The 16013-nt window shown below is 40.3% G+C and overlaps 2 protein-coding genes and 1 long non-coding RNA gene across 4 annotated transcripts; 2 read left to right on the top strand and 1 right to left on the bottom strand.

Annotated features, from left to right (window-relative positions):
* Positions 1-370: 370 nt before the first annotated feature.
* Positions 371-4912, top strand: LOC103626298 (uncharacterized). Its single transcript, XM_023302261.2, has 7 exons — positions 371-619; positions 1553-1634; positions 1887-2016; positions 2100-2251; positions 2802-3189; positions 3311-3391; positions 3482-4912. The coding sequence occupies exons 3-7, from the start codon at positions 1903-1905 to the stop codon at positions 3563-3565; spliced, it is 819 nt and encodes a 272-aa protein (XP_023158029.1). The 5' UTR covers positions 371-619; positions 1553-1634; positions 1887-1902; the 3' UTR covers positions 3566-4912.
* A 540-nt stretch (positions 4913-5452) lies between these two features.
* Positions 5453-11884, top strand: LOC103653104 (uncharacterized). Of its 2 annotated transcripts, none has more exons than XR_002268693.3 (13): positions 5453-6077; positions 6159-6249; positions 6395-6486; positions 6574-6831; positions 7514-7617; positions 7699-7945; positions 8031-8086; positions 9624-9773; positions 10320-10402; positions 10486-10800; positions 10914-11002; positions 11308-11484; positions 11586-11884. It is a non-coding gene; the product is annotated as an uncharacterized lncRNA (long non-coding RNA). The 2 variants fall into 2 exon arrangements; XR_002268694.2 differs by having other exon boundaries at positions 5456-6077; positions 10486-10532.
* Positions 11885-12828: 944 nt separating this feature from the next.
* On the bottom strand, positions 12829-13846 carry LOC100277873 (uncharacterized). Its single transcript, NM_001373981.1, has 2 exons — positions 13268-13846; positions 12829-13166 (listed from the first exon to the last, which is right to left on the bottom strand). Exons 1-2 carry the CDS (start codon positions 13561-13563, stop codon positions 13109-13111), a joined length of 354 nt encoding a protein of 117 aa, NP_001360910.1. The 5' UTR covers positions 13564-13846; the 3' UTR covers positions 12829-13108.
* Positions 13847-16013: the final 2167 nt, after the last annotated feature.

Below are 16013 nucleotides of genomic sequence, written 5' to 3'. Positions count from 1 at the left end.
GTGGACATTACCTATCCAAACACTCCAATGCAACTCACAGCTAAAGAACACAAGTCTCCATCTACAGCAATGTCAAATCTGACAACCAACTCACCACCTCATGTAAAGTATAATGTGCATAAATATATTTTTAGATAAAAAAATCCCTTTCAATTTTCTCTCTATATATTTTTCCATTGTATTACATCTGTTTATAAAAAACCATTACAATTGCTGCATGTAGGCCAAGTGTGTGCTAACGTATCTTAGCTCTGCAGTATTCCAAATCCAACCGTCCAAATCCACTACTATTCCCTCCACTCTGCCTTCCGCCGTTCCGCGTGCTTTTTTTTCTATAGCCGCTAGCCGCTACCAGAGGCTTCCAGACGGCGAATAAATCAGCCGGCTCGCGACTGCAAACCACGTCGCTGCCTCCCATCTGGCTGTGGCCGTCTCCGTGGCCGCGCGTCCATCCTGGTTCCGGCTCCCCGCTCCACCGCTGCGACCTTCGAGTCTCGCTGTCTCCGCGACCGTGCGTCTTCGCACTGCACTGTTGCGTCCTTCAAGATCCCGACTCCATCGCTCCAGGCTCCGGCGTTACCAACCGCGAGTTGTCGCTGCTCCACGCCGCGTCCGTCAGGTACAAATTTATTTTCCCCAAACAGAGTATCATACATCCGAGTGTCCTGGCTGTAGGGTTCACAAATACATAAATGTCTTTTCCCCATCAGATCTTCGTCTATCTGCTTGCACTTGAGTGTTCTCATTATTAGGGTTTGCAAATACATATGTCTTTTACCCAACGGATGTCTGTCTATTTGCTCGCACTTGGTAACTTCTCAATGCAAGTATTGGTCGTCCGTTCCTCACTATTAGGGTTTGCAAATACATATTTCTTTTACCCATCGGAGGTATGTCTATCTTCACGCACTTGGTAACTTCCCAATGCAAGTATTAGTCGTCCATTCAGTTACATTTCCCAAATACATATGTCTATCTGCTCTCACTATTAGGGTTTTGTGCTTTCATATTGTCAATGGCGATTATATTTTTTTTGTATTTAAATTACCTCACTATATAATCGACCGTGCATTTACTGCTTACTGCTTTGTCATTATTAATTTGACAGTAAATTATAATCTTCGGTTTAGAAGCACGGGCTTCATAAAATTTTAAGTATTTGCTCAAGGAAAAAATGTTTCATCAAGATACATTTGATTACACAATCCTTTTCCTAATAGTGTCCTCCAATAAAACTTTTTCCCAGTAGTGGTACTATTACGTATTTCTTCTTTGCATAACTATCCATTGCTTTGTACATTTACTCTAAATATTATGTGTACTTGCTGCATTACCTATAAACAAGACGTTCATTTTTTAATCTATAGTACCTTATCACATATTTGTCCATGCATTCACTGCTAAATCCAATTGTAGTTCTATTTGTCGGATGTTTACCAAAAGAATATCAAGGTCTCTATTTTCATTACTTATCAAACCATTTTACTTATTCAATATTACTACCCGCATCCATCACATAACATTACTTACCATGTTTTCTACGTCTATATAGGTGACATAGTTCTCAATGGTGGAGCAGCTTGCCATTGGTACTTCAATCCAACCATTGAAGAGGCTCAACCATACTATAACAGGTTTCCTACCTTTATATTCTAGCCTATACACAAATTTAATACTTACCACATTCCTTGCATCAAATATTTTATAGTTACTGCACATTACCATATTAGAAATGTACAATTGAAGTTCAATTAACATTGTTCACAATTAATATTTTCTTCCTTGCATCAAATATTTTATAGTTACTGCACATTACCATATTAGAAATGTACAATTGAAGTTCAATTAACATTGTTCACAATTAATATTTTTCTTCTGTGTCAAAGGATTTCAACACAAGAAATGGTACTACAATTGCCGTTGCTTACAAATGACGACATTGTTCCATTTGACGTCCCAAAATGTCAACACAAAACTACCAAAGAACTACTAGAATTTGATCCCTACACTATACCGGTAACTTATATATTCTACAAGATACAACAATAATGCCATGAATTTAAATTGGTACCTAAATTAAATTTCGTTTATTTTTTCAGAAAGAAGGTTGTGAATGCACTGTGACTATTGTTCGAATTTCTGAAAAAAATAAATGGTGGTATCCACCATGCACCAAATGTCCAAAGAAACCAGCAATGAACCGTAAGACAATGCAATGTCGCGAATGTGGATCCATTGACTACTGTTTCAGGTACCTACAAAACATTCTTACTACAATTTCAGAAACAAATCTACTCTATCCGAACAATGCTCTTTTTCCCACTATGTTGTGCAATCTTTGATCAACGAGCATTCATTAGCAGCAAAATTTACATGTAATAGATTGTAGTTTTCAGACTTTGTGCATATCTAACACTTTGTTTGTGCATATGAACTTAAGAATGGTTTGAGATATCCATTGTATATGGTCTATTTTCCATTGTTGTATTTTTTAAATCTGAATTTTCGGTTTTGTGTCATCTAGATTTCTTGCTGGTACATGTAAAAACCTTTACGAGATTCTTCTTCAAATTCAACATACTATATATAATTTACCTACAAAGCTTAAAAATACAATTACATACTCTCTAATTTACTATCATAAAGACAATCACTATCTGACACATATTTGACCTTCACTAGACTTAATATTCTCTATTAATACCTAGATGCTTCATCCATGTTACATACAATGCTCATAAATTGTTGAAAGACACTAATTACCCTTATTACTTTTTTCTCATATGCTCACAATTATGTAGATATAGATTAAGTTTTATTGCATCTGATGGAACCGCTGAAGCAAATATGTTCTGCTTCGAAAATGTCGCTACAAAAATTGTTGGAAAATCATCAGCTTCACTCTTAGCTTCTGCAGCAGATCCAGAAATAACTCCACCGGATATTGCAGCTATTGTCTCCCTCAAATTTACATTTGTTGTCACTTACGACAATGAATCTTATGGAGGCCATAGCAAGATATTCCTTATCAGATCAATTCTAGCAACATATGGAAGAGACTCTTTACTGCCACAAATACAAGGAAATGTGGACATTACCTATCCAAACACTCCAATGCAACTCACAGCTAAAGAACACAAGTCTCCATCTACAGCAATGTCAAATCTGACAACCAACTCACCACCTCATGTAAAGTATAATGTGCATAAATATATTTTTAGATTAAAAAATCCCTTTCAATTTTCTCTCTATATATTTTTCCATTGTATTACATATGTTTATAAAAAACCATTACAATTGCTGCATGTAGGCCAAGTGTGTGCTAACGTATCTTAGCTCACAAACCTCTGCTTTGGAAAAGGATGACTTTTCAAAACAAAAGGCGCCACAGGTAAGTCTCTAATAAAAGCTCGGATGGTACTACTAAAATGAAACTATCTATAAAAAAACATTAATACATACATTCATTTTTACTTAACAGATGCCAGAAAAAACTTTAGAGGACTCTAATCCTACAAAAGCTACTTTTGAATCTCCACAAAAAGGTTTGCTCTACCAACTTTAGCTCATACCTTTCAAAACAATCATACCTATGTACACTGCCTAATTACTAGCCAAAAAAGTAGATAATGCTAGACACATGAAAGTAGTCTTTAATTGTTTTTTACAAACAAGATTTGCTTCTATTATATAACTATAAATCTTATTGTCCCTCCTTACCAAACAACTGTTATTTTCTCTATTACAACAATACTTCCAATAAAACTGCTCAAATACAAATCCAATTATAATAACAATATGTACATAGGGAAGCTCTAATCTTCCCCTCTCTGTTCATTAATGATTTTAAATGCAAAACTAGATCTTCTCAATATTAATTATTTAATAACAATATGTATTATGTTACTAGAAATATGGTAGTGTTGCTTTTCATTTCTTTCTTATTACGCTTCCTTTTTATTCATCTAAGTACTACTGATGGCACTGCAGATCTCTCATCTTCTTACTACCTAACGTCAGTACTTTAACATCTCTTCTACCGATCATACATGAATACTTCTCTAGCCTATTCTCCAAAAGAACAACCTCATCTCATTTTAGTATAGCTTTATTTTGATGCAACAGATATTGATATCGACCCTGCTATCCAGTTACCATTTATTCAATGCCATATACTTACCTGAGTTTAATTTCCTCCAATAATTCCTACCTAATGTTGCTGTACATTTTTTTCTAATATGAATATGAATCTTCATTAGCAACTTTGTGATTAAGTATGTACATGCTTTCATAAGTAAGATACCATTCTTTATATCACTTCTTACATAAACAACAACGGTCTATGAGACAATAAGCTTTGTACATAGCATCACTAAAATTTATTTAGGTATAATAGTCTTAGAAACTAATTCTGCTTACTGTTTACTACTACAAGTTCATGTCGTTACATTCTTCACTACTAATATATCCTAACAACTATTTTACTACCACTTATATGTTAAGAATCAGCATGTTCACCAAATCAACTTGAAAGTACCAGCTTATGCTACTACACAAGTCTTTTATTGTTTTTTGCAAACCAGATTTCTTTATATTATATAGCTTAAAAATTTTATTGTCTCTCCTTACAAAAAAATTGTTAATTTTCCTGTTGCAATAATACTTCAAACATAAGTTCTCAAATAAAAAAATATAATTATCATGCTTACAATTTGCCAATAAGTACTAAAATACATTTTCTCTTATTTATTAGGAAAGTAATATCCTATTACATGCCATTTAGTTTTATCTATACTACCTATTAAGAGTGTAATAGTAGTCTGCCGTTCTGCCGTTCTGCCATCCTGCAACCTCATCCGTCCATTCCATTGTTCTGCAATTTCAACCGTTTGATCGCCAGCCGCTCGATCCCCCACCGCCGCCAGTCGTCCGATCCCACCGCCCGATCCCCGCCCCCGAGGTTGGAGATGCGAGGTCGTGCCCCCGCCCGCCCCCGCGCAACCGCCGCCATCCATCTCCCTCTCTGCCCTGCGTCCGCGATGCTCGCCACGGCGCTCGCTTCCCCGGTCTACGCATGCCCCCGCCCCGCACATCACAGCCCCGTCCTCCCACCGGTCGTCCTCGCCGCGGAAATCTCGTCCGCCTGCGAGATCTCCTCGTCCCGGCGCCCTCCCACGCTCATCCTGCCCTCGCTCGCATATGGGTCCACCTCCTCACCGCGATCTCCCCTCCGCGCCGTCATGCCCCCGCACATCACACCGCGTCACCGCCCCATCCTCCCACCAGCCATCCCCGCCGCCGACATCTCGCCCGCCCGCGAGATCTCCTCGTCCTGGCGTCCTCCCACGCCCAACCTCCCCTCGCTCGCATGTGGCGCCCGCCCGCGAGATCTCCTCGTCCTGGCGGCGGCGGCCCTGAGCGCGTCGATGACGCAGCCGCAGCAGCGGAGGATGTCGGCCGCGAGCTCCTGGTGCGGAGACGCTGCAGCAGGGGACGCGGCCCGGAGCAGGTCCACCACTCTACGCCGCGGACTGCTGCCCCATGGTCATCAGCTCCAGGACCACGGCGACAAGTCGCCAACGGAGCTCTCATTCCGAGCGATGGGCTTCGTGGCGGAGCAGCATTTCAAGGTCTTCTCAGCAGATTCTCCATTGTGTCGTTGAGCTATTGGGTTTTTCAACATCCGCCTTGAAATTTCCTCCCCACTGACCTCAGAAATTCAATCATGGAGTCCTACACGAGGTGCAGGCCTGCCCTTCTGCTACCCACGGGACTGTATAATTATAATAAATCCAGGGTGACCTGCCACTGTTCAAGAAGTATGTGTAACCACATGTTGACATCTGTAATTTTTTTTTGCAAGCAGTTAGTCCTGTGATGCTTGGCTCTGCGATGCTGCACCCCCACATGCAACCAAATTAGCTGTATCCGCTCAACCTGAATTACATGTTGACATTTGGCTAACGGTCACCCTGGATTTATTATAATTATACAGTCCCGACAGGTGATGCTTGTGGTTCGTCGCACAGTCGTTTTGTTTATGCTATAATTATTGCCATTAACCAGGGAGACTGGAGGTCGATCCTCTTACACTTGCTCTTCTTATATCTATATTTTGTTTTGCAAAAATTGGCATCTGATTTTATGGGCTTATTCAGGTTACTGAGATCTTCAACTTTTCCCAAGATGATTTGTTAACTGAAGACATGATGATACTTGACACACATGGTGAAGTTTTCATTTGGATTGGTCAGTATGTGGAATCAAAAGAGAAACAGAAGGCATTTGACATTGGATGGTTCATATGCATTTTTCTTCTTTCTCTTGGAGCTTCTGTTATGTCACTGAAATCTTATGGTTATTGACATGTTTGTTTCTTTATATTCCTTTGTAGGATGGGCATTTAAGAGTTTTCAACTAGCCTACCATGGGGTCTGTTCTCACAGAAATCGATACTAAAACATCGATTAAGGATCTTACTATCAGGTAACAAATGGCCATTGAACTCTTTTTCCACTTGATTATTGGTTGTGAGATACTGATGGGTTCCTCTGCTTTGATCCATCTTCTCAGTTCCGACGAGAAGTTTCTTGCTGTGAATAGGAGCAATGGCCCATGTATCGATTGGATTACTGCAGATGCTTTGGCTGATGGGAAACAAAGCACTGGAGAGCCTGAGACTTGCTTTGTTTCCTAACACTTAATCCTTCTTTGGTTTCTTATTGAATTGTTGGGAACGGTTAACAGATGGATCTGTAATTTTTTTGGAAATTGATTCTACAGTAGCAAGTATGTGCATATAAATGTGATCACGCAAGTAATTTCTATAAGGTAACTGAAATCCTTTTAATTCTTGTTTACAATGTTATTTTCCGTCTTCAAACTGAAACTATTTAGTTTGTGTGATTAGTGTTATTTCCACCATTTTTTGTGAAAATGGAAATTATTTAGTTGTGATCAGTGCTATTTTCAGTCTCCAGTTAGTGGAACTATTTCATCTTATGACCAGTGTTATTTCCACCATTTTTGTGAAACTAAAACATTTTTTCGCATGCAAGCATAAACTCTTTCCACTATTTTTTGTGAAGTGTTATCTGTCGCTGCCTCTATATTCTTCTTGCAATGCTACTACTGGCCTTTTTATTGTTCAGCCAGCTATAATCACTCATGGGAATGAAAAGTGATGGAGGAGTTACTACAACCAGAATTGGTCAGACACATCTGGCAAAAGTTTGGGCATCAAAGTAATTAGGCACTAACTAATAGATTGTGTTTCATCTTGCTGAATGTTTCTGTGTTCAGTTCTTGCAATGCTTCATTATTTAAAATTTATGTTTCCTGTGTTCAGTTCTTGCATTGTTGTAAAATTGCATACTGATTAATGTGGTCACTACATATGGCTTGAACTGTTTTTATGATATGAAACATTGTTAAATATTTGTAGTCAAGCATTCAACAACCCAGAATGTATTTCTTATGAACTATGAATGCTGCTTCTCTCCTGTGCATTCAGACTTTGGGATACATACTTATTGCGAAGCCTAAATTTATGCTACAAAAGGATAGGTTGAATCTCATAGAGACAACACCCTCTTCTGAGGTTGATTATGATTCAAGGTATGTCATTTTGTACTTTCATCTTCTTTTAGTAGTTATTTTCCGTTTGAAAAAATAAGTAAAATTAATCCACATGTTTAGATCCAATGACCTCAAAACCTCTACGAGTATCTCAGAGATGCTGAAAGCCAACTTACTATTGAGAGTACTATGAAACCTCCTGCGCAGTGTGAAATAAATGACAGAAATGAAGTGTGTGTTGGTGCTGGTGCTGGAGACAGCAACATAACTGGTGGTATTATCCAATTGTATTGGAGTTCTATTCTTGAAAGGTGCTTGGATACAAACGATCAAAGCTTGAAGGAGGCTTGAGTCAATTGAATCATCTGTAAGTAATTTTGAAGAAATATTGTTTTTGCTGAGTTTGTTCTTTCCTTTGGGCTCTATTTATTTATGAATTGATAACCCAACAGGTGGTGTGAGCCGACCAGGGGCGGCTGAGGAGCGGGAAGCAGACGATCAGGCACTGGTATTTACAAAAAACTTGTTCAAATAGTATTTGCAAAAATGTTGTTCTAAAAATTATTTTACATTATCTTACTTGTCTATTTATTGTCTTTAAGTTTTTTTAATAAATTTTAGTAGGTTGTACCTCTATATTTGGAACAATTGATAACAACGAGTGAATCCATGACGACGTCTTTCATATGTTACCTATCTTATGTAATGTTTTATTGTAGCTTTTGAACTATGTTACTTTTTATTATACTTTTGATAATAAAATTTGTCCCGGGGCTTGAGGGGATCCTAGATCCGCCACTGTGTGACATGGATGATTATGGCCTACATCCCTACATCTCTGTATCCTATCCTTTGTTTAGTTACACCCAGTGTGACACAAACTTTCTTATCACTGTCACACTGTATCTTAGGGAGTCAGAATCTTAGTTTGTGTTTGTTATCCCCTCTTTGCTTATTAGGATTTTTATTCTGTTGAATAACTTACCTTTTTTGTTTTAACTGAACTATGTAGTTTGTTCTAGCTGTAGTATAAGGGGCACTTGGTTGATGATTTTTTAGGATAATAGGAAATCCTAAAAATTTGGGTCCCAATCCTCCTATCCAAATAATTGGCAAGCTCTCAGCCTTGGTTTTATTGCATTGTGTAATATAACTATATACTCACTCACTTGTTAGTTCTCTAAGACTTAACACAAACACAACCAATCATTGTTATTTTTCTATAGGTTTAGTGGCCAATGCAACCACTTATGAAAATAAAGAGATGGATTCTCGGTCAGTATTTTTTGGAAATGCAAGTTTTATCGCTTCTCTTTATGTTTGGGTTTTTAAATATAATATTGATTGTCATTTTCCCACTTTCAGTACATTGTATGTTTATTCCGCTCTCCACTAGAAATCTAATCGCTACGAGGATTGTAGTGGTTTGCAGTTTATTTGTATAAAAACATTTCGTTGAACAAGTGCACATATGTTCGTATTTTTATCATATATTTATTCTAATTTTCGTGTTGATTGAGCAATGGCAATGGTCATACATTGTGATCAAGCCTTTCCATCAAAGTTTTGGCATCTGGTTCAGTCGACCAGATATTGTCAGTTCTAGCGTGATGAATGAGCCATCTGATGCCACATTTGCTTGATTCCAAGTATAATCTTATTTATGAACTTGTCACTTGAAAATTGATCTGTAGTTTGTAGCCATTTAGATTTGAATCAGATCTATGACTGAGACGAATGCAACATATGTATTTTGTAGCCATGTATCTCTGAATCAGAGCTCTGTGATTGAGATGAATATGGTTTTATGTGCCGTCGCAACACACTGGCATTGTACTATGGTATTATAAGTATCAATATGAAGTATTTCTTTGAAGCACCATTTAGATTGGCATTGTACTATGGTATTACAAGTATCAATATGAAGTATTTCTTTGAAGCACCAATTAGATCAGCAGTCCTCTATGCTTTCTAAGAGTGGAATGGGCGCAGGGCTAAAGTGACTGCACCAAAAGTAATTAGAAAATCGTTTGTGTGGTACACAGGCTGCATCGGCGCCGTCCAGAGTCTCCGCTTCTTCCCTGACAGTAGGTTCCGGAACGCGGCTGAGGCTACTGACTTCGTGCACATACACTTCGTACCATGGGAGGTGCACATACCTGGTGACTGAATGTATTACTATGGCGCATCACAGTGTATGTCTGCAATTGCTCTCATATGGTTATATTGCTCCAAGTAAATTTTTTTATCCTTATTACAGTTCGTGTTTTTTAGAATTATTGATACCATGTTTCACAATTTTCTTTTTTAAAATGAGGATATAATTATTGATACCATGTTTCATATGGTGAATGAGGATAGTATGGTTGTTAGGTGTATAAAAATGGTAAGAAAATATTCTATGTTTAACTATATGAATTTGTTTAGTTAGGTGTGTATGAATATGTTTAACTATACACCGCGGCAAGAAACATATAATGATAACGAATGCATGTAGCTCCACAGCCACATCAGTGAGAGCAGAGTGGGAAGGGGTGGAATGGTACCATGGGAGGTGTAGGTGCTGCGTCAATTCAAGAATCTAGCTTGCTTATATGCTATACTATGTTTTCTATTTTTTCATCATTCGTGAATATTGTTCACTTGAGCTGAAAAGTATAGCTAATCAAACCAATGGGTTACATCTTTTTTTGGATTTGGACTTTATCCGACTATTAATTGATCTGGTCCTTAAATTTTAGGATGTCATCTGCTCCTTAAATTTTAAGAGGACATCTGGTCCTTAGATTGTAAAATCTCATGGCGTATGTTTAGAGGTATTCAGGTATCAATTCTGATTTTACCTAACTCTGATGCATTTGATGGCAGTATGGCACTATGCATTGACTTCTCCCATTCTTTTTGCAGCTAGGGTGGTTCAAGGAGACCTGCCTTTACATGTAAAAGTACAAAAGGTCGATACTTCATTCTTTACCTGCACAACTTTAGATACGATGTCAGCTCTTTTACCATGTTACTGGTAACCCACAACTGTCATTAGCTCCCTCCCTCTTCTGATCTGAATTAATTTAGACACTTGCTAGCAGAATTGGACCAATTAACATTATTGCCACTTGTTTTGTTCGTGGGGCTTTTCGTGTTCCTGTGCACCAATGTAGTTGTCCTGGGTGACGTGCACGCCATTGGAGATGGACCTTACATCCCATCTTCCCATCCATTTGTGTTAGTGCTACCTAGGCCTTCCCTTCTCCTTGTTTGTGGTCTCAAGTCAATTCAGTTGAGCACTTGTTATACACTACCATGGTGCTACCTAACTTGTCTACCATGTTCAATAGTTTAAGAGCTGCTGGTGGTAGAGCTAATGGTGATGGATCCAAGAAGATAGAGAACATGTGATCGACCTAAGGTAGTTTCAGCTCCAGAGGTAAATACTGAACTTCAAGTAAATATTGATGTATGTTGAATGAACTTGTTACTTATGGTACAGTTTGTTGCTGTGACCTGGTCTTCTTAGATGTTAATAAGATAAGCTTAGAATAGAGTTGGTCTTAGCACATTCGGTCTTTCACATAAGCTCTATGTTTTGTGAATTACATCCTACATCCACATAGACATCACGATAGGTCCTCTGATTCTTATCAGCCATGGTCAAAAAGGAAGCCCATAATATCATAAAGAAAACTTGACAGTATCGCTAACTTGTGCATATCTTTTTTTCTTATTACACAGAAGAAGGTCCATTACTCATGCAAATGCTAAGAGCAAGAGTGAAAAGTTCCCTACCCTCACATCAAGGTGGTACGGTTGGTGTCTCCTTGGATGCTTCAGTACCCTTTTCCTCTGTACCTTTTTGATGCTCCTGGTGTGGTATATATGGAATCAAACATTTCCGAAGGCGAAGAATGAGTAAGTTCTTCAGTTCCATTGATACAGTAGTGTCATAAAAGCTCAAACGTTTGAAATATTTTTCTTTTGTGCTAAACATTTTTGAATCATGCATTCTGCAGTGGGTTCAAAGTGACAAATGTGAATGCTAGCAACATCAAATGTGTGCTCTATTTAATGGAAGAAGGAATGATGGAGGACAAGCTGAATATACTTGCCCCAATTGCTACGTCGAGGAGATCAAATGTGGGCTGCGCAAACCTTTACCACAGTGTGCTCTTCTTGGAGAAAAGTTTTACGAATACCTGTTCTTAGTGATCATATAGATGATCGATACCATGTAGCTACTGCAGGATAAACAAGATCATGCTTCAAATGTCTATCTATTTGTTCGCATGTTAATTCAAGATGGATTTGAGATTGTGAGTGTATATTCATATGCTATTTTGCGAGGGGTGCACACTCTAAACACTACTAACAACCTGGAATTCGATATTACTACCATGCTGTCATACTTGGTATCCAACCATAGACTTTGTTTGCATTGGTGGAACAAAGAAGGTAGCGCTAATTATGTCCGAAAGCCTGTTTCCGTGATTGTGTGCCGTCGCAACGCACGGGCACCTAACTAGTAAATATTTAACTTTTGTTCTCTGTTCTCTATTGTAGACGCAAAGAGCTTGATTCAAGCTGCACTTTCAATGACAGCGATGCTACCAAGACTCCATGATCACTCCATCAAATAAATAATACATCAGCAACTTCAAACTATCTTTTCTCACTATGTAGTCATGAACAAACTACTTAGATGTAAATAGGTGGCAACCATCGTTTGCTATAATGCACTGATGATCAATCTGCTTAGATATATACTATGCTACTATGTAGTTATAAACAACCTACTTAGATGTAAATATGTGGCAGCCATATTTTGCTACTATACACTGGCAATCTGTTTAGATATAAATATGTAATAATACAGTGTTTGTCACATAAATATTATGCCAGACTTATGTTTCTTTTATTCCTAGCTACATCACACATTCTTTTCTATCTATGCATGTATGTATATATCTCAATTATCGATACTCTATCATTAGTACTTCACTTTTACAACCTTAAATTGAATAAATTTTTTTATTTCTATCAATCATCGATATATGCCAGAAAATTATTACAGCAAATTTGCATATTTATCATCTATTTCAATTAAATTATTTTTATTAAAAATATTTATATAATATTATTCTTATACACATTACGTTGCTTACATGCGCGCGCTGGCGCGCGCGAGTGACTAGTGCATGTACACACACGTCCAAGCCGAGCGACTTGATCGAATAGCTAGAGAGATTTCGATATCTATTAGCTATATAGCTAGTATTATTAATTACTATAACTATACTAGTAATTATGTACATGGCATGTACGTTCACGACTCTAGCTAGCTCATCCAAATCATCACATATACATAGACACGTACGTCACACACACAAAAGCATGCATAGATTTATTCCGGCCTGATGGATGTGCATATGCATGCATATATATCATTGGTTCTACAATACGTCGACAGTAATCTGTATATATATGCTTCCCGCAGTACTTCATCGTCGTCGAGGGCTGGCGGCCGCCGACGACGTGATCAGAAAAGGAAGGCCATCGGCGCGAACGCTGGCATGGACGACGCGCGCTCAAGGTGCCTGTGTATGCACGCAACATGTTCTCGGAGTTAGGAATACACCAAGCATTATTAGGTTAGGACTCGCGTGAACATGGTACACAGACACAGTGACATACATACCGGTATTCATCGCTGTGCGCGCGGGGCAGCACCCGGGCGACGTCCCAGGACGCCGCTTTCCTGCCCCTCGCCGGCCCGCCGTCGCCGGCCTTATTACTGGCCGCGTCGGCGCTGTAGTCCTCGTAGATGTCCCCGAGCGAGGGGCGCCAGTGCGCCGCAGAGGCGGAGGACCTGGCGGCGGTTGCCCTCCTCCCGACGATCCTGCGGTTCCTCGCGGTGGCGTGGTGGTCCGTGGGCGGCGCGTCGTCGATGGGTCCAGCACGGCAGCCGCAGGGCACGAACGACAGCAGCCTCATCAGCTTCCTGCGCACGCTCCCGGCCTCTATCTTGCTTGCCCGCCCCCGCGCGGCCGGCCCGGCCTCTCTCTACCTAGATAGCTAGCTCGCCTCTCTTTATTAAAATTTCTCGTTCTATATCTCGATCTGTTTCTCTCTCTCTCTTTCTCTACCGCGAGCGAGGCGGCGGCGGCGAGACCTAGCTCGTCGGCGCCTACGTACGTACTGGCCGTCGGCCGGAGGAACGAATATATATAATGCCACTTGCTGGCAAATGAGTGGCCACAGTAGCTGAGACACGAGCGAGGGGATTTCCCGTGTTCAGGTGCTGCTTTATAGAGTTCTCGAAAGAAAGGGGGTGAGATGCAGTAGTTTTGGGATCGTGAGATCTGCTGGAACGGCGACGACGAAGACGATGGACTGGACATGGATGGCATGCAGCGCAGGGCAAGGCAAGGCAAAGTTTTGGAGGGAAACAACATTTATACAGGTCACTGTCTCATTTAAGATTTGTATATAAACAGCCGTGCAGCTAGGGAGTGTAATCATCGCGTGGCCACGTAGATGGACGATGTGGTTTGCCCTGCGACGCCGGGCACCTCTCGCCGTCACTTTGATCTCGATCTGCACGCCGGCATCAGCAGGCAAAGCGCGCCACTGATGAATCAAGCAGCTAGCATCTAACCGTATCAGGCAACACGAGCCCGAACCACTTCAGGACGCCCCGAACATCACGCAGCAGCAAAGAGACTGCGATCAGATCACGGATGAAACGTGCTTGTTGTGCACATCACCACCTTAGCACGCCGTCACCATCAAACCAAGGAAGAACCACTCACAGCCAGGCCACCGGGCAGTTACCCTGACAAGCACAACAAATATATATGTTTTCGAGCAAAAGGAAAAGCAAGCCGGCAGAACTAGCAGATGGAACACTGTAGTCCATCAAAGACGGACGCAGTGCTGCTTTCCTCTTTGCATTTGGAACTACCAAATAATGTTCCTGCTCTGCACTGGTGTTTTAATTCACACGTTGAACAGATCTGGTTCTCAGTTTTTTTTTTCAGACAACGGGTAAATGCTACATCCCACTATGAGACACAGTGCTAAATGGCCATTTAATTTGACAGCCAAGCCAAGACTTTCAAGGGAAGAACCGAAGAAGTGGATTAGATTATTAGCAAGAGATCCATTTTTAAAGGACTTGAAGCCTGAAGGGATCCGTCAACCAAAGCCAAAAAACACCAAATATATAAGAAGATAGAATCCTGAGTATATATATGGCTCAGAGAACCTTTCGCCGAATCACATCATGCTACTACGTACCATCCCGCTCCTAGATGACAAGCACAGACTCATCATATCTAGGAAACTGGGAGGCAGCGGCCGTAAGACCGGCCTTTCAGATCTCCTCAATGCCATTTCATATAACATGAATCAAGATGAAGTAGACACAAACACCTGAGATGCCTCTACTACCGGAATCCTGCTCTTTGTCGAGTGCTTTCTATCGGGCAAGTCTTTGTCGAGTGCCGCACTCGACAAGGTTCCACTTTTAGTAATGACTGCGTTTACCGAGAGCAGGACTCTCGGCACAGGAAAACACTCGGCGAAAGTCTTTGCTCGGCAAAGGACCGTGTCGCAGTGGCGGGCCCAGAATTTAGAGGGTGGGTATTCGAAATTTTTTATAGGATGATTTTTTGGAAGATTAAAATATGTATATCGACATATATAGTTAATTATATGTATAACCTATAATTAAGCACACACGCTATGGTCATAACTGATTCAATAACTAGTCTACTAAACTCAAATTTTATACAACTATTTCAAAAGTTTTAAATCTAAATGCATCTGTTGGTTGTTGCTCAGTTGCTAGCTGGCTGCTTGTCCTCTTTGGCATTTTCCAATCGCTAATGCCCCATCTGCAGTCTAGTACTGCAAACACCAAAGCAGGGGAGGCCAGGTCGGGTGGCCACTAGCTAGGTAGGCTTGGACATTGGCACGATGAGACCTTGCCCCTGGTTGCCTATCCTGGCACGCGGTGACGCCCTGACTACGGTGGATTGAAGCCTCGGACGATGGACACACAATGATAGTTAGTCGGTCAAGTCTAGGCAGCTAGTTGTGTCGCGGAACCACGATGTCTCAACGGAGGTGCTGGTGTCTCCATGGCACGTGCATGGGGCTGCAAGGTGTGACCACGACTTGGTGGCTGGCGCATCTGGTGGCTCTACCATGGTGCGACAACAATAGGGTTTGGGGATTTTTTTTGTCGTGAGGTACTGAGGTGGGCTTTGTCGTTCGTTGGGCTTCATGGTCCACAACAAACGATTGGATTAGTTAGGTATGAGAGGTAGGAAGGAGATATTTTAGTCCAAATTAACATAATTCCTTTATTTATTTGATTCATTTTTTATTTTCCATGTATATACACTATATACATGTATATATATTGAAATTCTTTTACC

Source organism: Zea mays, chromosome 4 (assembly GCF_902167145.1).
Source record: "Zea mays cultivar B73 chromosome 4, Zm-B73-REFERENCE-NAM-5.0, whole genome shotgun sequence".
NCBI classification, from domain to species: domain Eukaryota; kingdom Viridiplantae; phylum Streptophyta; class Magnoliopsida; order Poales; family Poaceae; genus Zea; species Zea mays.
Note: the sequence above shows the minus strand (reverse complement) of the source record. Positions and strands in the feature narration are given on the sequence as shown.

Bases quoted from the DNA above. Each gene is read 5' to 3' on its own strand.
- LOC103626298 (XM_023302261.2), top strand. From the start codon at position 1,903: ATGGTACTACAATTGCCGTTGCTTACAAATGACGACATTGTTCCATTT. The intron at 2,017-2,099 runs GTAACTTATATA...TTATTTTTTCAG, and splicing joins TTGATCCCTACACTATACCG to AAAGAAGGTTGTGAATGCAC. The intron at 2,252-2,801 runs GTACCTACAAAA...ACAATTATGTAG, and splicing joins TCCATTGACTACTGTTTCAG to ATATAGATTAAGTTTTATTG.
- LOC100277873 (NM_001373981.1), bottom strand. From the start codon at position 13,563: ATGAGGCTGCTGTCGTTCGTGCCCTGCGGCTGCCGTGCTGGACCCATC. The intron at 13,167-13,267 runs GTATGTATGTCA...GTGCATACACAG, and splicing joins GCGCACAGCGATGAATACCG to GCACCTTGAGCGCGCGTCGT.